Consider the following 24,312-nt stretch of genomic DNA (forward strand, 5'->3'; position numbering starts at 1 on the left):
CAACAGCGAAAGGAAGTCCGTCTGATGCCATACGGTCCCTGATGGCTCTGCAGACATTGACTCCAGCATCACACGGTGTCCCCAAATCGAGGTCCCGGTCTGTGCAAGCCTGTCACTCATTCGCTAAGTACACAGGTGGAAATGTCAAACAACAGCGTAACTGGCAGGCTCAGAGAAAAACACAACTACTTTTGCAAGATAAAAGCGGGGCTGAGCGGTTTATCTTTCGTGTCCCACTGGCTTTAATGTAGCAATGTCAGCCAGGTCCTATTAAAAACCACAGAAAGTGAAAGACACTGATTACAATACAAAGTGACAGGAGGGTGTGCTCAGCCTCTTAGATTTCATGCATATTTATATTTCCATCAAATGGACATATTTACTATAAATACTGGAAAAACCATAGCGAAGTCATTCATTTAAATGCCAGAAAAATAGTAAAAGATGCTAATTTGACCTTAGTGGAACAGATCGAGTGTCACTGACACTGCACACAATGGCTTGAAACAGAATTTACCAAGACGATTAATTAGAGTTTACTGGATTAGGTCAAGAGTGTCTCACATGGGGGGGGAAAAAAAGAACAAAAAACAAAAAGCAGGGAAGTTAGAGATCTGAAGTCTGAATCCATTCACAGTCAATGTTTTTAAGAGATACAATTTAACTCCATGTTTATGCCTCTCTAAATTCATCTCGTCTTAGATGCCTGGAGAAAGAAACAGATTCACCCATCTACGATTTCTGTCTTTGTGGACATGTAAAAAGAAATGAACTACAACTGAAAAAAATCTCAAAACACCTGAAAGGTTTCTTTCTTTCTTTCTTTCTTTTTCTTTTTTAAAGAACAGATAAATTAATGATGTAATAGGAACAAAGCATTTAAATGTAAACTCTTTTCGCTCTACTGATGATGCAAATCTAACCACGGGAACCTTGGCAATTAGCTATTTTTATGAATTGTGCAACAGCTTCAGGAACTTCTCACGCAATCTTGGGGAATTCAGGGGTTACACGGTCTACCCTTCGAGATAAAACTGCAGTACCCTCTAAACTAGGACCATGGTCTCAGTGGACAGCTGGGCTGTTTGCTTTGAAACCCATGAAAATGGCAGCGTATCAGCTAGTCGGTTAAGCGTCCAACTCTTGATTTCGGCTCAGGTCATGATCTCACGGTTTGTGGGTTTGAGCCCCCATCTCAGGCTCTGCACTGACAGTGTGGAGCCTGCTTGGGATGCGCGCTCACTCACTCACTCTCTCTCTCTCTCTCTCTCTAAAATAAATAAATGAACTTTAAAAAAAAAAAAGGTCACATGAGACTTGGAGCCCTTACTTTCAGCTTCTATGACCACCATTACTCAAACATGACCATTGTGCCACTCTGCCTTGGCCTTACAAATATGTGCTTTTTGCTGAAAAGGAACTAATCTGCCTGTTTCCTGCACATGAGGGGCCTTAACTGCCTTCTTAATTCTCAATAATCAACAGCTCAATGACAATGTCTCGAGCACTATATAATGCACCCCACACACACACAGATTCACGACATAAATCCCTCAACATGACACCCAGCTCAATTTCATGGGACTCAGAAAGCTCCCTAACATATTCTCACCACATGATTAGAGAATCATTCAAGTCTACAGGAGCTAAGGCAAGCACAAGGAAGTGACAGTCAATTAGGAATGAGAAAGGAGAGTGGGTCCCTGTCATTACAATCTTTAAAGGCACAGCTCTAAGAATAAAATGGCCCATTATCACTCACCTGAGGTATTGTCATAAAAATAGCTATCAAATGTCCTCTAGGTTAACCAGGCCATGACACCACCCACGCCCCCAGAGAATTCCTCTTGGGGACCAGACTCAAAATGTGAAAAATACAGATGCAGATTGATAGAACTTCTACAATTTTGTGGGTTTCCCCCCGCCTTTGATCAGAGAAGAAAAGTATCACAACAGTTAATTATTCCCCTTTTCAGGAGAAGTACAGAGAAAGCCAGGAACTCTTACATTATTATTTGGTAGTACTTTTTTTTCATGAAATACCAACGAATCTCCTGGCCGTTCAGATCGCTGTGGCACTTACCAGCCCTGAATGGGACCATTTCCAGAGAAGCAATGTCATTTTGTCTTCAGTTTACACACGTTAGGCAAGAATTCTCACAAAAGCACAAAATCCAGGGCAATATGCTCATGCATCATAGTGTCACCAAAAACGATTTTAGGTTTCCCCAAATATCATCTGTCATGAGTGTCTTCAAAGGAAACAAAAGAATCTACGGTATCACAATATTACCTCAAAGTCAGAAACAGTCTAACAAACGATGAAGTTAACTCACTTGTTAGCTTGTTATGGCTGAGGACCAGTTGTGTGATGTGGGATAAGGAGACTGTAAAAAAAAAAAAAAGAACAAAAAAATCACAGTCAGTAAATGTACACGAATTATCCCCACACTCCTACAAGGTAAAGCGTTCAATTATTTTCACAGGTTGAAATGCTACCACTCACAAAAATGGAAGCAAGCCTTCATGTAACACTGTTAAATGTTAAGCCAAATTAAGAAAAGTTATACAATTAACACGGCAATTAGCACAGCAAGTTAGAGCTAACGAGATTGATGTCACAGGATCAAACATTACGAGGGCCGACTGGCTTTGCTAGGCGACCTGTTCTGCTGGCCTAGCCTGAGGCATCCAGCTCAATAACGTGTGCCAGTCAGAAGAAGGGTCCCCAGAGCCTGGAGAGGCACAATGCCTTACCTGTACTCAAACGAACATCAGGAGCGCCTGGGTGGCTCAGTCAGTTAAGCGTCCGACTCTTGATTTCTGCTCAGGGCATGATCTCGCGGTTCATGAGTTCGAACCCCGCATCCGTGCTATCAGCACAGAGCCTGCTTGGGATTCTCTCTCTCTCTCTCTCTCTCTCTGCTCCTCCCCTGCTCATGTTCTCTCTCTCTCTCTCTCTCTCTCTCTCTCTCTCTCTCTCTCTCAAGATAAATAAACTTAAAATTTTTTTAAATCATGTGAAGACAAAAAGATCATGTCACAATAAACAGGTAGCACAGTACTTCATCTATGTCCATTGGCAACCCAGAAATTCTTCTACACGCTATCAAGTGACTAATATATCAAAAAAAATTCCTCCGAAATTATTTTGGTTGATGTTGCCACGCCCCTGCACATTGTTTGCCAGTTTCAAATAGTATTGTGAAGTTTTAAACTAAACAAGAACAGACTTGCTTAAAAGAAGGTTTTCCAACCATTAAGAAAGAAAATACACACAGATCCACCAAGAGAAAAAAAAAAAAAGTCCAAGAAGAAAAGTGACCTGCCTTCCATTTTGGGTTCTAAAGCTCCACAGGACGACCAGCATATGTTTTAAATACACATTATACGTAATGAGCAAACAGATTTAGGCATCTTTCCAATATTCTTTCTCTAAGAACATTATTATATTAATGCAGAATTTCTTCCCTAAGAAGAAGACAAAACTGTTTCTCAAGCAAAGTCTTAGCATGCCTGCAAGAAAATGAATAGATCACTCCTGACCATAACTTGTATTTTTTTTCAGTCCTCAGAAAGTTATAGGAAATTCAAAATGCAGTACAGAGACCTATGTTCCTGCCCTGAACCATTAGAGATTATGCCACAGGTCAGATGCTGCCCAAGCTCAGAGGATTCGTACGATGACATCCTATGGCAAACCACAGCACGGCCACCCAGGCCGAGGACTTCCTGTCACCCGTCGGAATCGCCTAATCCTTGGCCCTCACCCGTCTCCACCAAATGTCCCAATCATTTGTTCTAGAGAAAGCAATCCGGTTCACGATCCCGCTGTACGCAGCTGCCGGCCCTCTTAGGTCACCTGTCGCCTGCATTTCTCTCTCCTGGACTTTCATGAGCTTGGCAACTGTGAAGGCTGCAGGCCAAGTTATTCTACACTATGTCCTCCGGGCAGGTTTGTCATCCGTTCTTAGATTTAGGTTAAGCATCTTTGGCAGGAGCGTCGAAGAAATGCTGCGCTCTTCTTCCTATCAGGTGGCACACGATTTCAGTCCGTCCTGTCACTGATGATCTCCCCTTGGTCACTTCCGCCTGCCAGGCTTCTCCACTGAAAATGTATTCTTTTCCCCTTTGTAATTAATAAAGGGGAGAAGGGGGGTGAGGAAGGGAGAGTACTTCGTGTTTCAAGTTTCCTGTTCCACATATTTCATGATCCCCAACCAGGATAATCCTTACCCTCATGGTACGTCTGGCAATGTCTGGAACATTTCTGATTCTAACAACCATGGCCACTAAGAACCTAAACTTTCCCATGTGGCTCTCACTGCATCCGTATTAGGACAGCACCAGTCTAAAGCAGAGGCGTCTTGAGGGCAGGGGCCAGGATGCTTCTAAGCATCCTACGAGGCACAAGGCAGCCCACTGCCTTGCAGGAATGTCCAGAGCTAAAAAACAGTGTGGGCGCTCCTGCAAAAACAGTTGGGTGGAGCAGGGTTTCAACTACTCAGGATCATCCAGTCCAAACAGTGTGGCTGTTGAGACACTGCAATGTACTTCTTTATTTTTGTAGGGCTTTGTGATTTCCTATTGCAGTCAATGGATTATTATCTATTGTTATTATTCATGTCAGTGTTCAGATTGTCTGATTTGGCCACAGGGAGCCCATCCAAGCTGGCTGCTGTCCTTGTGACAGGTCTCCATTGCTCCCTGAGCACCTCCCTGCTTGCTGGCACAGGACATCCCGGATCATCTTGTCCTTTTTCTGCCACAGCCCTGAAATCACCATTTCTCTAATGAGCTCTGGGTCCTTTTTGTGGAAAATGGTATTTATAAGACACAATCTGAACACCAGATGTGCTCACTGCTATTTGGGGCTCAGTATTCTCAGCTCCTCTCAGTGGACAGAGCTTGCACACGCATACACATGGACACACACACACACACACACACACACAATCTATACCGATTCACTATTCAAAACCTTGAGTTCACAACAATACATGCAATTCTAATACAACATCATTCGGTTCACTCTAGCTTTTTCCCTTTCCATATTTGTAATTCCCTTCTCTAACATGAGCACCCTGGCTTCCATTATCTCTAACCTACTTACCATGTAATCAATAAGCCTATATATAACTGCATGAAATGGAATTCTGTTACAGCTGGGCGGGGACGGCTCTATGTGTATTTGCAGGGGGACCCGGAAATCTGGTTCTGATGCTTGGTCAAGATCGGGACAAACAGGCTAGTTAGAGATGTACAATGTTCAGCTTAAACTTGAAACCCCCAGGGCCAGCTTGTTTACACTGTTTAGGGATACGGAGGCTGATGGCTTATGCCTGGCTACGAGGTACGTGCCCAGTTGGGCATAAGAGACATTGCTGGACATTTCTGCCCAGGCTCTCCTCAAACACTGATTCCTCACTCACGTCTTGATGGTTCATAAATCTGGAGAGCAACATCCTGAGCAACTAAGAAACGACTCTGGGAAGCAAACCCAGTGAGCCGCTCAGGCCCCAGATGTCCACCAATGCTTTCTCACACCTGGTAAGCCGTATCCTGTGCCTTCATTAACTCCTTAGGTGAAGAGCCTCTGTGGAATTGGTGTCCTTTCCACTATCCAACTCAAGAACCAATGCAGTAACCAATCTCTCCTACCTCCCTCCCTCCTTCTGGGACACCTTTGCTTTGCACTCTGCTCAGACTCCCCTGCCCACCTGTTCCTCCACAGCGACACGCTCCTTCTCCTGCTTGGGCTGGAACTTCACAGGCCAGGCTCCCCCACCTGCACAGATGCTCACCTCTCCCCGCACAGGTTCCCACACCCCGTTCTAGGCCACCAGGCCCTCCTGACCCCAACCACCTCTCTTTTTCTGTCCCACTGACTGGTTTTAGGATTGAAACATTAACAAGGGGGAAGAGAAAGGCAATGGGGGAGGAGACGAGCATTTTCATGGTTTTTCAAAAGAGTCACAGTGGTGGCTTCTCCCATGACGTTTAAGATTTTAAACAGTGCAAAACATCTTGCACATTTTAAAAGTCAAGATTCCTTGTCCACCAACGAAGCATTCCTTGATCTGAGGTATACAGTCTGATATGCGGGGGCGGGGAGAAGAATCTCAAACAGCTACCCAAACCAGATGAAAAAAATTTATAGATGTACAGGTTAAGATTACGGCCACCTTCATGTGACAGCAGGCCACATATAACAAAGAGTACACACAACGGGGGTTTATCTCTCACTCACTCACAGGCGATCCTGTGTGTGCTGAGCAGGAAAACATCAGGGACCTTGCTCAACCATCCCCAACACATGGCTCCCACCTCACGGTTCAAGATGGCTGCCTGAGCTAAGCCATCCAGTCTGCATCCCTCTCAGGAAGACAGAAAAAAAGAAGGCTTCCTCCTTCTGAATACTTCTAGGAAGCTGCACATGGTACTTTGACTTGCAAGCAATTAATCACAATTTTGTAATACGGTGAGGCCTCGCTGCAAGGGAGGCAGAGAAACGTAGTCTTATGTTCCAGGTGACCTTGTGGCAGCTAAAAATCAGGGGCAGAAGGTGGGGCAAACTGAAACCAGCAGACAACGAGCAGCCCCACATACTAGCAGACCACTCCTCTTGAGCGCCACAGGAATCAATCCTGATTACAAAAGAAAATGAACAATCTCCCATCTCTTCCTGTCTTAATGTTTCCTAAAATATCACAACTAATTAGAAAAAAACTTTTTCGGCTCTTTCTCCCAGCCACCATTCACAATGGAAGGTTTAGTTAGGGAAAGCGGATTCTTTTCAATCATTTCCTCACGTCCCTTCAGCAAGCATTTAGCAGGAGAGAAAGTGACAAAGTTTACAAGCTGTTTTTTCTGGTTTAATAAAGAGAAATGCAGTTGTGGCTTCACCTGATAGCATCGCGAGGACATACTTTTTCTCTCATGCTATTGGGACAGAGCTACATGTTAAAGTAGGTGGGGGGGGGGGGGCTTGGGGGGGAATTAGAGCAGTGAAGAGCAAGCTAATAAAAGGTCTTTGAGAAAATATTTAGGGCAACAAAGGACTCCAGGCCGGGTATGCGGGGAGGGCAGTTAATTTGGACAGAATCAGAATCACAGAATCAATCACAAAGCCTGGAACAGGCAAAGACCGAGTTGCGACAAACGTATTTATACAGTCCGCCACTCCCCTCCACTTGGCAATGGTGAGCTCATTGTGAGTCTTGTATAGAAACTGTGCTGTTAAAAAAGAAGGGAGAAAGGGTCTACCAAAATAGAATAGATTATTTAAAAGCACAAAAGCCGCCATGGTCAAATACATTGGGAAAATGGAAGCAGGTTGTACCCACCGACCTACCTTGCAAATCTTAATCACACACTAGGAGATCTTTCACCGTGTGAATAACATACTTTAGCGGTCCCGCTAGCCACAACCCATCAAGCACGAGCAGCACCAGAACAGGGCGAACAAACTGTTATTAAAATTCCTCAAGCAGTATTAGACTATGCCTTGCCTAGGCATTTTCAAAGCGGAATATATTTCAAAAATCAACCAGATGACTACAGAGTGTGTTGACATACACAGTTAAAGCCTGCGGTGTCTTGCCCATCATTCTGCCTCTAGCCTTTAGAAATGGCACTTGGGTGAATAATGTTCTTCAGGCCAGAACGAACAGTGGGAAACAAAATTGTTGTGAAGGAGGTATTAGTGGAGGAAAGGAGGGATGGATGAGGTTGCTGGCACTGGACACGTGATTTATGACTATTTATTCTCCAGCCAAGAATGGAATCAGCAGGAAAATGCTCAAAAAGGAACCGGCCGGTTAAATAATTTCACAAGAAATATAATCAAGGACTCATTCGGGCACTCAGCACACTCAGAATGCTAACAGGCTCTACCTTGGACATTCTCTACGAAGTACCATCGGCTATGCGTCCTGCTGAGTCTGGGGACGTCTTGGATTATGCGGACTGCCCCTCTCGAAACTGTCCCGGTTTGGATGGCAAACTACATAGTTTCTCACTTCAGGGACACAGAACATGCCCCAAAATGCTAAAATGGAGGCTAAGAAAGGAACAGCGACACAAGAGTAGCAGATTAAAAAGGACAAAAGGTAGTTGAGAAAGAGGTGTTACTTATTATGGGGTGACACATCCAAAAATGCTTTAGGGCAGAGGGTATTCCTGCAGGACCCAGCAACAGGAGGTTATGGATGCCATCCCAGGTTTCCCTGAGCAAATGGATGGAAAACAGGCAAAGTACAGGACTGGATGGGGCAACCAGTATTTTAATGGAATCAATCCAGAAAACTCAAAGAACTAAATATTCCTAGGAAAAGAATCGTAATTTCTAGATAACACATGGAAGCAGATATTATTATTATTATTATTATTATTATTATTATTATTATTTATAATCAGTTTGGGGGCACCTGGGTGGCTCAGTCGGTGAAGCACCCGATTTCGGCTCAGGTCACGATCTCGCGGTTTGTGAGTTTGAATGCTGCGTTGGGCTCTGTGCTGACAGCTCAGAGCCTGGGGCCTGCTTCATATTCTGTGTCTCCCTCTCTCTCTGCCCCTCCTCCGCTAGTGCTCTGTCTCACTCTGTCTCTCTCTCAAAAATAAATAAGCATTTAAAAATATATAAGAAAAAACAAAATCAGTTTGGCTTTGTCCTTCTCTCAGCATAAAGTAGGCAGCATAAGAAAAAAACCACTTGATGAGATCCACAGCACCATAAGATGACATTACAGCCTTGTTTTCAACATAACCTAACATAACACAGTGATGGGCCCACTGGAAATTGTCTCTACGTTTTCTATTCGGCAAACGAGAAGGCAAATGTTTCCTCTGGTAGCCCTTCAGAGAAGGGACAAAGTTGTAACTTCACAGAATGGCATTTCCATCCAGAGGGAAAAAACAAAGCCAGTGTGAACCACAGGGAAGGAGACCTGAAAACACGCAATATGAAATGGGACCTGAAGGATTCTGCTATCTTGCTATAGGTCAGAATTGGCCGCCTCTGGATTTCAAATAAAAGGTTCTTAACTGGTGACAGAAATTGGACTGGAATTCCCAGTTTACCTCAGAGACTGCATCCCAAAGGGAAGAAGTCCGAGAGACACTGCTATCACCAGAGGGCAAATGGTTTACCCCTTTCTGACAGTTCTTGTGGAGATAAAGACCGCCATGTTTGAAAAACTACCATACTTCTGGATATTCAAAGAGGGCGGCCTTGTTTGGCAACTCTGGGGGCATGATTCAAATTCTGTGCAATGACAGATTAGATCACAAATAGTGCCCTCCATTAATTCAATTCCCCCCAAAGTTGTAGGCCAAAAAGAATTGATTTGAACTTGAAATATAGGACGGTTCAAATGGTTTTTCCACTTTGGCTCCCCAGTAGGCTGGAAACAGCCACAGCCCTAAATAACCCTGATTCGGAGACTCCAAAGGGATGTGGAAGCCAGCCAGATGTCAGCATCCGAAAGCAATGCTGACCAATTTGGGTTCTGCGTCTCCATGATGCATGATTAAAATGCCTGCCTGTGTCGCATGGCTGAAATTATTTCACCCCTGGTAGTAAGATACAGATCGGATCTTCTTAAATATGCAGCTTTTGCCAATATATCAGAGTGAAGGCAGAAAATAAAATGTTCAATACTAAGATATAATACAAATATCATATTCATCAACACACCCAGAATCATAAAAACATTTTTTTCTGAATATTGCTCATAACTTAAAACCTAAAAAAAAAAATATCACCAGGATATGAAAGCTTTCCCTTACTTCACAACTAATTATTGAAAGTGAGTTGAAAACCCTCCGGTAGCAAGGTTTTGAAGCTGCTTGACTAAATTATACTATTTGCAGATAACGGGTCTAACAACTGTAATTAAATTGCCCTTTCATTCAACAGGAAAGCAAGTGAATGCACGTGACCAAAGAATTCACAGGTGTTGAGAACCCCCGTGAGCGGGTCCCTGATGGGGGGCTTTCTGCCCACTGGGACGTTAAGTCAAGAGATACTAGTCCCGAGTCACTGCGTTATTAAAAACGTGGAGGCCACACCATTCCTGTTCAAACGCACCACCTCCCAGTCTCTCCTTCGGGAAAAAAATACAAAGAAAATCTGCACTTCTGAAGATGGCTGGGAGAATCCAAGAGAAAAATAGGCCAAGTCACCTAGGGTGTGCAGTCATCAATTGCTCCTGAGGCGTAAGGAGGGCCGTATTAACACACGCTCAGTGCACTGCAACTGTTTTGCAGGACCGAACTTGGGCAGTGTGACAGGGACAGCACGTGAGTGGGGCACACTGACTGCCCTCGACAAGATTACTCTGTAATAATAAGGGGATGCAATAGAACACGAGGCCACATTGTGGAATGTAAGTGCCATAAAGGAGATAAGCTGATTTGAAAGTCCCGTGAAAAGGGAAAGGCTTGAAAATGTTTTCAGGGTTAGTAAAATCTTCACGGTCCAGACTCAATGTTATTCTGCATCCACCTACCTACCTACCTGCGTGTTGTTACAATCTACACTACTTTTTCTAGCATAAACCACGTTATTGGTGTAACGAAAAACAGGTGCGGCTTTAGAAGTCCGTTACAGCATCCTAGAAACCAACATGCTGAAGCCCCTCCCATTTTCTAGGTAAGGAAACTGCGGCCCACAGCAGCCAAGTGGTTTTTCTGGGGTCCCGCCGACCACCGGACTTGGAACTAAGATGACAAGTGAGGTCTTCAGATTCCACCCTGAGCTCCTGCTTTCCAAGACGGTGGAAATTCCAAACCATAATAAAAAGTATAAACGTGAATGGAAAACTCTGTTCTATCATCCTGAATAAAATAGGACAGTTACATGAAGGGACTCAAAGCAAAGAATAACCAAATTCAAGCAGTGTGACATCCAAATCGTACTGCCATGAGATCCTGAGAAACTCACTGGAATTTTCTAAGGTGCAAACTTCTCATCTTGAAAATGAAAGGCTGAATTAAATTATGGGACTCTGTGAAAGAAGCAAGAGTGGAGATAAGAATGAACTAGTATTGGGGCGCCTGGGTGGCGCAGTCGGTTAAGCGTCCGACTTCAGCCAGGTCACGATCTCGCGGTCCGTGAGTTCGAGCCCCGCGTCGGGCTCTGGGCTGATGGCTCAGAGCCTGGAGCCTGTTTCCGATTCTGTGTCTCCCTCTCTCTCTGCCCCTCCCCCGTTCATGCTCTGTCTCTCTCTGTCCCAAAAATAAATAAACGTTGAAAAAAAAAAATTTAAAAAAAAAAAAAAAAAAGAATGAACTAGTATTTATGTCACGCTTACTACATCAATGTGCTATGCCGGGCACTTTAATAGCATCAAAACTGTTAAAATAAGGGAGTGACCACAATAGCTCAGGTTTGCCAAATGCTTGAGAGGTAGCTGGTACCATCCTGGGAACTGTATCACCTCATCCGTGCCTCGCAGCGACCCTACATGCTAGTACTGTTATTAATCACCTCCCGCCCAATTTTAGATCGGAAAAATGAGGCAGAGGGCGGTTAAATAGCTCTGCCATGGTTTCAGAGCTCATCAGCAGAGACAACCCTTCAAAAGTTGTTTCCAAACTAAAAGCTGATTAATTTTCACTCTGGTGTTTATTGGCCAAATAAAGCAAATAAATGTCAACACGAGGCCGACTGTCCGACATTTTTAAGACATTCGAAAGATTTAAAAAAAAAAAGAAAAAAAAGCAGCTTAATTCATAGGTTCGTTTTTTACCAAAATCAAGAATGGTTAACATCAACACCACAAGAAACAACGGGTGTTGGTGAGGATGTGGAGAAAGGGGAACCCTCTTACACTGCTGGTGGGAATGCAAACTGGTGCAGCCACTCTGAAAAACAGTACGGAGGTTCCTCAAAAAGTTAGAAACAGAACAACCACATAGTCCAGCAATTGCACTACTAAGTACTCACACAAAGAAAACAAAAATACTAATTCAAAGGGATACATGCACCTCGATGTTTAGAGCAGCATTATCTCTAAGAGCCATGTTACGGAAACAGTCCAAGTGTCTGATGAACGGCTGAAGATGTGGCACACGGGTACAATGGAATATTATTCAGCCGTAAGAAAGAACGACATCTTGCCACTGACAGTAATATGATGGAGCTGGAGAGCATGATGCCAAGCAAATGAAGTCAGAGAAAGACAAACACCATATGGTTTCACTCATATGTGAAATTTAAGAAACAAAACAAACGAGGCAAACCAAGAAACACAGTCTTCGCTAGAGAACACACTGGTGGGGACCAGAGGGGAGGTGGGTGGGGGGCATGGGTGAAACAGGTGATGGGGATCAAGGAGCGCACTTGTGATGAGCACCGGGGGTTGTTCAGAAGTGCTGAATCGCTCTCTTGTACCCCTGAAGCTAATATAACACTGTACATTAAATAACTGGAATGTAAATAAAAACTTTAAAAAGACCAAGACACTAACAGTATCAAATATGTGTGCTTTCTCCATTTCAGACAACATGGTGCATTTTTTTTTCCTTTTTTAATTTTCTTTTTTTTTTGATGTTTATTTAGAGACAGAGCACAAGAGGGGGAGGGGCAGAGGGGGAGACACAGAATCCGAAGCAGCCTCCAGGGTCCGAGCTGTCAGCACAGAGCCTGACACGGGGCTTGAACCCGCGAACTATGAGATCACGACCTGAGCCAAAGTCAGACACCCAACCGACTGAGCCACCCAGGAGCCCCCACCATGGTGCAGTCTCAACTTCCATGTGTCCCTGCGGATAAACAGGGAGGTAGGGCACAGGTATTTTTTTTCCTTTCCAGGGTGCGACGGCAGACATTGCTATTTCCTCATTTCTCTGGTTCTCGGCTTCCACTGCCATCTCTGTCCACACGTCTTACTCCCCCCCCACAAAGCCCCACGTCTCCCTGCAAAGGCAAGTCCCCTTCAGAAGCAGGACGAGCTGGAGTCCTACCCCTGCTGCCTACACAAGAGCCATGTGGTTCCCCGAGCTGGAGCGCTAGTCCTGCCGGCCACCAAACACTTGAGGACCCCATGCCACCTGCTCTCGCTCACACACAAGACTCGATTTGGTCTCGTGCCGGTTCATCTTGTTTTCACTCCTGGCTTTCAGCCTCTCTCTCCACATCGTCAGACACGGACCTCCGAGTGTAGTAAGGACCAGTCCTGGCAGTCAGCCTCCGGGACAGACCCACGCTCAAACCTGGGCCTGTCTCCTGTGACCCAATACAGCATCTCCCTAGACCTCCCCCTGGCTCGTCATGTCTCCCCACACTCCTGCTCCGATGCACCTTTCCATCTGCCTCCGCCCTCTCCATACACGGATCCGGCCAGTGGATGTGTTCCAGGGGCCGCCACCACACCCTCCCCTGCGCCCATCACCCCCAAGACCATTCACCTCTTTGCCCCCAAACTTCCTGCCCCACCGGAGCTCACACAATGAGATCTTCCCAAATGCCCGAGCCTCAGCTTAACACACACACACGATTTCCTAATTACTGACCGTAACGGCCACCAACTCCGCACCGGGCACTACACAGACGCCGACTTTCATTCAAGGAACGGCGTGGTAGGTTTCCCATTTCCCCACTGACAAAACTGAGGCATAGGGACGCCGTGAGCTCTTTCTCAGAACACGTTACTAATAAATAGCAACACTGGGATAATTAACTAAGACCATGCCTCCAAAGTCCACGTGCTGAGCCAGGACATGATACTCTCTCCTTGGCACTGCAACAATGAATCTCTGTTGGCACAGAAGGTCTAAGACTCTAAGTGAAAAAGAAAGGATGCCAGACAGGGCCAGGTGTGAGAGGACCTCTCTACGGTCCCCTTGCCCATGGAAACCCGTGCTCCCTCACCTGCGCTGTAGCGGCTCTGGAGCAGGATGCTGGGCTCCTGACTAAGAAGCCACTGTCCAGCCTTCCCTCCCGAGGCAAGGAACAGATCGTCCCCGAGAGCCCCGAGGAGGGAGTGTGGCTTTGCCAACACCCTGACTTTTGGACTTCTGGCCTCCAGAATTATAAGAAAACCAATCCCGGCTGTCTTACACCATCCAGCCTGTGGTAATTCATTACAGCAGCCACAGGAAACTAATACACCTGAACTTAAAGGAAAACAGTCTTTTCAGCACCTAAGAAGGACTAGGCGTTTATGTAGAAAATAAGACTACCAGCAGACCTGCGGAAAGCAATGCTTTTTGTCAGAAGAAAACAGTAACACATTTACAATACTCCAGGAAAAGAAACTGTGAGTCTTTCTATCTAGTGAAATGGACTTTCAAGTATAAGCAGCACAGGCTTTTAGCCATCAGCAACATGTAAAAATTCTGGTGTGAATATCCTCATGACCCCTACTGAGGAATCTAACAGGTACAAGTTTCAGAACAGGTACAATTGTGCGGGCTCTTCCCAAGGGAACCTGAGTGTCTGCTCTCCTACCAAGCTAAGACCTCCAAGTGCTGGCCACCTAGCTCTGAATAAGCGGATGAGGATGATACCCCAGGTGGCAGAGAAAGGAATGGAGAAGAACGGAGATCCCTGGATGTCACAAGGAAGAGAGATGCCCACTGACCGAGAAGCGCACGTCTTGGACTGTGCTGTGAAAGGGACGCACTTTTTCCGCGCTTTAAGCCACCCACCAACTTTTTGGTGGGTCTTCTGTGCATGCAGCTTAGCCACTGACTCCAGATAATTGCCATTTCCCCTCCCACAGTGAAAACTTCAGAAACCCGCACAACAGCCACATCTGTGTTACAGAACAAGCCATGGGAGGCGGACAAGCTGGGAGACTCCAAAGCTCAGGCTCCCAGAGCTCAGGCTGGAAGACTCAGGCAGGTGCCCGTCCGCAGGAGGACAGAAAGCCGAGCGATCAAGGCCTGGAGCCTGCCAGATTCAAGAACACAGTGTGCGTTCTTGGGAGATGGCAGAAGCCTGGCAGCACATTTTAGGAATCTTGATCCCCACATAAGAATAGAGAACAGACAGCCATGAAAAACCCAAGGACAGGAGCACCTGGTTGGCTCAGTTGGTTAAGCGTCCACTCTCGATTTTGGCTAAGGTCACCATCTCATGGTTCGTGACATTGAGCCTGGAGTCCGGCTGTGTGCTGACAGCCAGAGCCTGACTGGGATTCTCCCCCTCCCTCTTTCTCTGCCCCTCTCCCGTTAGCGCACGTGCACACTTTCTCTTTAAAAAAAAAAATTAATAAACATTAAAAAAATCTAAGGACATAATTTACAACAAAACTAGAAGATAAAGTAACGCCCAAAACTCCCACATACAAGTGGCTCAGAACAAACACCCCACAAGACCAACATGACATCAGCATCTGTGATGAAAGCAGAGACCGGCAACAGGGAACCTAACAAGCCTGGGAACACTGACCCCTAAAGAACTAACCAAGCTCACTAGAAAGGGCAGTGTACCAATCTGAGGGAAGCAGCCAAAATTGGGGAGGGTCTGTCCACTGCAACAAAGGAGGGCCTGTAAGACCTGACTGGACAGGACAAGCCCAGCCCCTGTGACCTGATGACCCAGCACTACCTTCCAGGACAAGCCTATATTCAAAATTAACCAAGACAGGGGAAAAAAAGGGAACCAGTGTAATATCATGATTTATAATAAGTACTTATTTGGTCTTCATCCCCTGTCTGGAACAGGTGTTAAAATCCTAGTAATTTCTTAAGCTTATAAAAGCTACAAAGACTTTTTTTATGTTAATGAGGTGACTTTTGGGAAGCACCTAAGACTGGGTGTGGTTGCCAGTGGATCCAACTATGTGATTAGAGTCTTACCCCTTTGACCTCCAGGGGCGGGAAGGGAACTGGAGGTTGAATCAATCACCAATGGTCAAGGATTTTATCAATCATGCCTATGTCCTGAAGCCTCCATAAAAACCACGAAGGTGGGGTTCAGAGAACTTCCAAGCGGGTGAACACGTGGGTATTTGTGGGGAGTGATGCTCCTACAGAGAACATGGAAGTTCTGCACCCCTTTCATCATAACCTGCCCTATACATCTCTTCTATCTGGCTCTTCCTGAGTTGTATCGTTTTTATAATAAACCAGTGATCTAGTAAGTAAAACCTTTCTCTGAGTTCTTTGAGCCACTCTAGTAAATTACTTGAAATAAAAGAGGGGTTCTCTGTAACCTCTTATTGATCTCCAGTTGGTCACTAGCATTGGTGACAATCTGGACATGCGACTGGCATCTGAACTGGGAAGGGGCAGGAGGCAGTCTTACAGGACTGAGCCCTTCACCTATGGGATCTAATAGCATCTCACGTGAATAACATCAGAACGGAGTTGAATTGCAGGACACCCAACTGGTACTAGAAAGAATTGCTTAATGGTGGGCGAAAGTCCCTCCACATTGTAACTGGTGCCCCATCATAGCTGGGGATCCAAAGTGAAATTGACATCACTGAGAATCAATACCAAGGACAGAGGAGGTTCAGCTACAAGTGCAGAGGGGAACTGGGCCAGGTGGTCATCGAAAGCAAGCTACTATATTTTTACCACTACGTGATAGCAAGAAAAGAGAGAGCTCTGGGATGTTAGAAAATCTATCCAGTACCACGTCTCCCTCTGAAAGATCACAAAAACATCTCATAAAAATGAGCAGCATAATAGTACCAAGAGCAAATCCAATGAAGTCAGTAGGAGAAAAAAGAAAATAAGATGTAGAATACCATCCATCCTTATCGATAATGAAAGCCCACCAACCAGAAAGTTGTGCCCAGAAAACAGATCAAAACTGTTACCTACTCTTTCAAAACAAGGGAAAACACATTTTAAAAAATTGTATGAGACAAGAAACGACATAAACCAGAATTGGGAAAACTCAGGAAGGAAAGATCAGAACTCAAGAAAGAACTGAAAATAAAAGAAAAAAAATATCCCAGAAATAAAGATGGAGGAGGACGACCAAGATGGCAGAGTAGGAGGATTCTGGGCCTGTCAACTCCAATGGACACAACAAGGCTACAATCACATACAGAGCAACTCTGAGAATGACATGAAGATTACCAGAATTGCCAGCCATTCTACAGCTACAGATATAAGGGAAAAACCACAATGGGAAGGGAGGGAGTAGCAGGGATCTGGTCTGGTTGGGACCCACACCCTGACACAGCAACCCACAGGCAGGAGGGATATCACATCCTTCCCGAGGAGCAAGAAGTTCAAGACCCACATCAGGCACCCCCTCCCTGGGGATCTGCACTGGGGAGACAAGTCCCCATAATGTCTTGCTTTGCAAATCAGGAGGGCTTAACTCTGGGAGAGCTAGCAAAACCAAGGAAACCAAGACTCAGTCCTTCAAAGAATCATACACGAACTCATTCGCTCCAACATCCAGCACAGGAGCAGCAGTGTGAAAAGTACCTGAGCCAGGTGTGAAGACTTATGCCTAATTTTAAGGGGTATGCTGGAGAAACAGGGATCTATAGGAATTTTCTCCAGGAATGAAAGTACTGGGGGGGGTACCATTTTTCTTACCCTCCTTCTGCCTAGCCAGCCCAGCACTGGTGGGTGCCATTTCTGATACTATCCATCCACCTTGCTAGCACAACTTACTCTGCCTTGGCATTTCCCAACAGACCAGTCCCACTAACCCACCAGGTACCCCTTCAAAATGGTTCCCAAACTGCTACACCCAGCAAGTGGCCTCAGCCTGAAACCACTGCACCACCCAAAGTGGTTGCCACTCAGAGTGGGGATCCCAACCATGCCGACCAGTGGCCTCACCACCAGCCACACTGGGAGCAAATCCCTAAACAGCATGCCCATGGCAGTCATAGTCCAGATATAATAGGGGGATACACAAAACCCACACAGAGGATATCCTAGGAAAGCCTGGGTCTGGTAACCAAGGGGACTGCACTTCTGTACCCAACATGTCATCTTCTACATAAAGCCACTTCTTCAAACAGGGAGCCATAAGTGATTGACACACTACAGAGAAACAGAGTCAGGCAAAATGAGGAGACAGAAGAATAGGTTCCAAATGAAAGAATAAGACAAAATCTTGGAAGAAGAACTATACACAAGGAAGATAAACCATCTACCTCATAAAGAGTTCAAAATGATGGTCATAAAGAAAACCATCAAACTCGGGAGAAAAATGGATAAACACTGAGAATTTTAAGGGAAAGGCATGAAATAAAAAAAAAGAACCATTCAGAGCTGAAGAATACAATCATGGAAGTGAAAAATACAACAGCAGAATAGAGGATGCAAAAGCACACATCAGTGACCTAGAAGGCAGGGTAGTAGAAATCACCCACACTGAAGAGCAAGAAGAAAAAACAAAAAATTAAAGAGAATAGATTAAGAGACCTCTGTGCAACATCATGCACATAACATTGCATTATAAGGATCCCAGAAGTAGACCAAGGGAAAGGAGAAGAAAACTTATCTGAAGAAATAATTGCTGAAAATTCCCCTAGCCTAGGAAAGCAAACAGACATCCAGGTCCAGGGATCACAGACAGTCCCAAACAAGATGAACCCAAAGAGATTCAGATCAAGAAACTAATTAAAATGTCATGAATAAAGATAAACAGAAAATATTAAGAGAGCTTCAAGAGAAAAGCAAAAAGTTACTTACAAGGGAAACCCTATGAGGCCATGGGCTGATTTTCCAGCAGAAAATTTGCAGGCCAGAAGGAAGTACCATGATATAGCCAAAGTGCTGAAACGAAAAAACCTAAATATTCTACCTGACCAGGTTATCATTCAGAATTCAAGGAGAGAGAAAGAGCTTCCCAGAAAAACAGAATTTAAAGGAGTTCGACATCACTAAACCAGTCTTACAAAAAACGTTAAAGAGAAAAAGAAAAGGCCATAACAAGAATTAAGAAAATTATGAAAGAAAAAAACCTCACTGGTAAAAGCAAACGTATAATAATGGCAGTGGATCAACCACTTATAAAGCTTATGGTAAAAGACAGAAGTTGTAAAATCAGCTGTATCTACAATAATTGGTTAAGAGTCCACAAAAATTTTAAATGTAAAATATGGTATCAAAAAGAAAATCTGGTGGGGGGGGGGTGTTTAAAAATGTAGTGCTTTTAGAATGTGTTCCAACTTACACAACCATCACTTAAAATACTTGGGGTGTATACATAGGATGTTATATGCAGACCTCATAGTGACCACAAACCAAAACCTTTACCAGGTACACAAACAGAAAAGAATCCAAACTGTTAACACTAAGGAAAGTCATCAAATCACAAGGGAAGAGAGCAAAAGAAGGAAAAGAACTACGAAACAACCAGAAAACAATGAAACAAAATGGCAATAAGTACGTACCTATCAGAAATGAACTGTAAAGAGACTAAATGCTCCAGTCAAAAGACAACGTGACTGAACGGATTTAAAGAAAAAAAAGACCCATTGATATATGCTGCCTATAAAAGGCTCATTTAAGACCTAAAGATACACACAGACTGAAAAGAATGGAAAAAAATATTCCATGCAAATGGAAATGCAAAGAAAAGCATGTGCAGCAATACTTAGGCAAAACAGACTTTAAAACAAAGTCTGCAGCAAGACACAAAGAAGGGCATTACATAATGAGAAAGGGATGAATCCAACAAAAGAATAGGACAATTGTAAATATCTAGGCACCTAACATAGCAGCACCTAAACATATAGAGCAAATATTGACAGACATAAAGGGAAAAACTGGCAGTAATAATCATAGTGGACTTTAACACTCCACTTACATCAATGGATAGATCACCCAGGCAGAAAATCCATAAGGACACAGTGGCCTTAAACAACATTAGATCAGATGGACTTACCAGACACGTATAGAATAATCCATCGAATAACAGCAGAACACACATTCTTTTCAAGTGCAAATGGCACATTCTCCAGGACAGATCACATGTTAACCACAAAATGAGTCTTAGTAAATTTAAGAAGACTAAAATTGTATCAAGCATCTTTTCAAAACACAACAGTGTAAAGCTAGAAATCAATTACAAGAACTGGAAAAAGCAAACACATGAAGGATAAACATGCTACTAAACAAACAATGGGTCACAAAGATCTCAAAGAGGAAATCCAAAAATGGAAATGGAAACACGGCAAAAATCTATGGAACATAGCAAAGGAGTTCTAAGAGCGAAGTTTATAGGTGCCCATAGTACCTAATATACAGACGCACCTCAAGAAACAAGAAAAATCTCAAATAAACAATCTAACCTTACATCTACAGGAACTAGAAAAACAACAAACAAAGCCCAAAGTTAGTAGAAGGAAGAAAATAATAAAGATCAGAGTACAAATATAGGAAACAGGGACCAAAGAAATAGAAAATATCAGTAAAACTAAGAGCTGGTTTTTGAAAAGATAAACAAAAGTGATAAGGCCTCTGGCCAGAATCATCAAGAAAAAAAAAAGAGAGGGCCCAAATAAATAAAATCAGAAGTCAAAGAGAAAGTTACAACAATATCACAGAAATAAAATATCATTACAAAAGACTACTATGAATAGATATATGTCAACAAATTTGTCAACCTAGAAGTACTGGATAAATACACAAGCTTCAAAAATACACAAGAAATACACAAGCTTCTCAGGTCATGATCTCGCAGCCTGAGTTCAAGCCCCTTGTCGGGTTCTGTGCTGACAGCTCAGAGCCTGGAACCTGCTTCGGATTCTGTGTCTCCCTCTCTCTCTGCCTCTCCCCCTGCTCACGCTCTGTCTCTCTCTATCAAAAATAAATAAAACATTTAAAAAAAAAAGTAAAAAAACAAAAAAAAAAAAGAGATAGGAAATCTCAACAGACCGAAAGCTAGTTACAAAACTGTACTGATCATCAAAAAACTCCCCAAAACCAAAGTCCAGGATCAAACAACTTCAGGTAAATTTTATCAAACATTGAAAAAAGAGTTAATACCTATCCTTCTCAAACTATTCCAAAAAGCCAAAGAGAAGAAATGCTTGTAAAGTTCATTTTACAGAGCCAGTATTACCCTAACCAAACCAGACAAAGACATTACAGCAAAAGAAAATCACCAGCTGATAACCCTGAACACAGATCCAAAATCCTCAACAAAATGTTACCAAACCAAATTCAAAACACAGTAAATGGATCATACACCAAGGTCAAATGACATTTAGTCTAGGGATGCAAGGATGGTTCAGTATTTGCAAATTAACTGAGATATACATTAACAAAACAAAGGATAAAAATCCTATCTCAATAGACAAAGAAAAACCATTTATCAAAACTCAACATCTACTTATGATAAAAACTCAACAAAATGGAAATAGAGGGAATATACCTCAACATAATAAAGACCCATGTATGACAAACCCACAGAAAACATACTCAATGGTGAAAATCTGAAAGCTTTTCTTCTAAAATCGGGAGCAAGACAAGGATGCCTATTCTTGCCACTTATTTTTAACATAATACTGGAATTTGTAGCCACAGTACTCGTGCAAGAAAAAATAAAAGAATACAAATTTGGTGAAGAAAAAGTAAAACCGTCACTACTCGCAGATGACATAACATAAATAGATAGCCCTAAAGACTACACCAAAAACCTATTACAATAAACTCATTAATGTCGTACAATACAAAATTAATATATACAAATCTGTTGTATTTCTATATACTAAAAAGTATCAGAAAGAAATTTTAAAAACAACCCCATTTATCATTGCATCAAACAAAACACCTAGAAGTAAATTTAACGAAGAAGCTGAAAGACCTGTACTCTAAAAATTGCAAGACGGTGATGAAAACAAATTAACAGAAAGCAATATCATGCTCATGCCTTGGACGAATATTGTTAAAATGTCCATTCTGCCCAAAGTACCCTTACAGATTCAAGGCAATCTCTATGAAAATAGAATGGCATTTTCTAAAACAAAGAATCCAAAAATTTGTATGGAACCAAAAAAGACTCTGAATAGCCAAAGCAATAGTGAAAAAGAGGAACAGTGTGGAGTTATCATGCTCCCAGATCTCACACTTACACTACAGGGCTTTAGTGATCAAAACAGTATGGTAGCAGAACAACAACAGACACAAAGATCAACCGAACGGAAGACCCAGAAATAAACCTATGCTTATATGGTCAAGTAATTTACAAAGTAGGACCCAAGAATATACAATGAGAAAGACAGTCTTTTCAATAAATGGTATTAGGAAAAACTGAACAACTACATGCCAAAAAAAATTAAAGTGAAACACTTTCCTGCACTACATAAAAAAAGACATTCAAAATGGATTAAAGACCTAAATGTAAGACATGAAACCATAAAACTTCTAAAATAAAACACAGTCAACTTTTGGGCAATAGTCTTATCAGTACTTTTTGGATCTATCTCCTCAGGTAAGGGCCACAAAGGCAAAAATAAACCACTGGGACTACATCAAACTGAAAGACTTTGGCAAAAAGAAGGAAGCCATCAGCAAAACAAAAAGACATGCTGCTGAATGGGAGAAGATATTTGCAAATTATAGATCCAATCAGGGGTTAATATCTTAAATATATAAAGAACTCCTACAACTCAATTCCAAAACAAACAATCTGTTTAAAAAATGGACAGAGATCCAAAATAGACCTTTTGCCAAAGACATACAAATGGCAAACAGACACAGGTGAAGATGTTCAACATTGCCGATCATCAAGGAAATGCAAATCAAAACAACAATGAACTAACACCTCACAAGTGTCAGAACGGCTACCATCAAAATGACAAGAACACAAGATGTGTTCCCAGTGTTGGTGGGAATGTAAACTGATGCAGCTGCTATAGCAAACAGTATGGAGGTATCTCAAAAAATTAAAAATATAAATACCGTATGACCCAGCAATTCCAATTCTAGTATTTCTCAAAAAAAAACCAAAACACTAACAAAAACTAAACCACTAATTTGAAAAGATATATACACCGTGTTTATTGCAGCTATTTACAATAGCCAAGACTTGAAAGTAACTGAAGTGTCCAACAGATAAATGGGTAAGGAAGATGTGATATATATATATACTTGGCTATGAAGAAAATGAAATCATGCCATTTACATCAACATGGATGGACCTAGAGGATATTATGCTAACGGAAATCACTCCGAGAAGGATAAATACCACACAAGTGCATATATGAAATCTAAAACACAAAATAAATCTATCAACAGAACAGAAACACACTCGTTATTAATATAGTGAACAAACTGGTGGTTGCCAGACATGAGATTGGGAGACGGGCAAAATAGCTCAACGGGAGTAAAAGGAATAAACTTCCAGTTATAAAAATAAGCAAGTCACAGGGTTGTAAAGTACAGCATAAATAATACAGTCAATAAAATTGTAACAGTTTTGAATGGTGACAACTGGTAACTAGACTTACCATGGTGATCATTTTGCAATGTGTATAAGTGTTGAATCACTATGTTGTACGCCTGAAACTAATATTGTTATCAACTATACTTCAATCAAAATTAAATTAAAATGCAGAGCTTAAAAAAAAAGATGAGACTCAAAGGCACAGAAGAACAAATCAACATGGGGCACCTGGGTGGCTCAGTCAGTAAAGCATCCAACTCTTGATTTCAGCTCAGGTTATGATCTCATGGTTTATGGCAACCAGCCCCACATCCGGTGAGTGCAGGGCCTGCTTAAAATTCTCTCTCTCCCCCTCTCTTTCTGCCCCTCCCCAGCTCACGCTTTCTCTCGCTCTTAAAATAAATAAACATTAAAAAAAAAAATCAACACAAAAGAATGCCTTACAAGAAATAGGAAGTAAAGTGGAGATTTCTACAAAGGAAGAAATAAAGAGATAAATAAGATTTGGGAGAAAATAATATATATGAAAGGCAGGCAAGATTAACAAACACAAAAAAATGCCTAAAGAAGAAAACACAAAGTAAGGGAACAGATATATACATATATAAAATAACGTGGAAAAAAAATTCCCTGAAATAAGAAGATTTCATCTTCCATAGTGCAAATATAAAGAGCATACCACATACCTGGGAAATAATCTACAAAGTCCCTTACCAAGACATAACTAAAATTACTGGACTTAAAGGAAAAGTAAGAAATCTGCTCAGCATCTCAAATAAGGAACTATGGTTTATATAGGAAATGAGGATATCAGGTTTTGGGGCAGCAGTGGCTTATACTAGAAAGAAATGATACACATTTGAATATTCCAGGTAAGACACTGTGAGTCTTTATATCCAATAAAACTGACCTTTAAGTAAAGAGGGTACAAATACTCCTCTATCATGAACATGCAAAAAAAGAAAAAAAACAACCCTGGAAAATAC

The 24,312-nt window shown here is 42.6% G+C and overlaps 1 protein-coding gene across 3 annotated transcripts in view; it reads right to left on the reverse strand.

Annotated features, from left to right (window-relative positions):
• The window catches only part of RSU1 (Ras suppressor protein 1), a 203,532-nt gene that overhangs the window by 162,165 nt on the left and 17,055 nt on the right, over positions 1 to 24,312 (reverse strand). For 2 of the 3 annotated variants that reach the window (XM_043564679.1, XM_043564677.1), the window contains exon 3: positions 2,337 to 2,387. The exons of the other annotated variant lie outside the window; for it this stretch is intronic. In XM_043564679.1, the coding sequence (XP_043420614.1) occupies positions 2,337 to 2,387 (51 nt within the window). The remainder of the gene's footprint in view (positions 1 to 2,336; positions 2,388 to 24,312) is intronic. 3 annotated transcript variants of the gene reach the window in all.

The sequence above is a fragment of the Prionailurus bengalensis genome, chromosome B4 (genome assembly GCF_016509475.1).
Source record: "Prionailurus bengalensis isolate Pbe53 chromosome B4, Fcat_Pben_1.1_paternal_pri, whole genome shotgun sequence".
Lineage (NCBI taxonomy): Eukaryota > Metazoa > Chordata > Mammalia > Carnivora > Felidae > Prionailurus > Prionailurus bengalensis.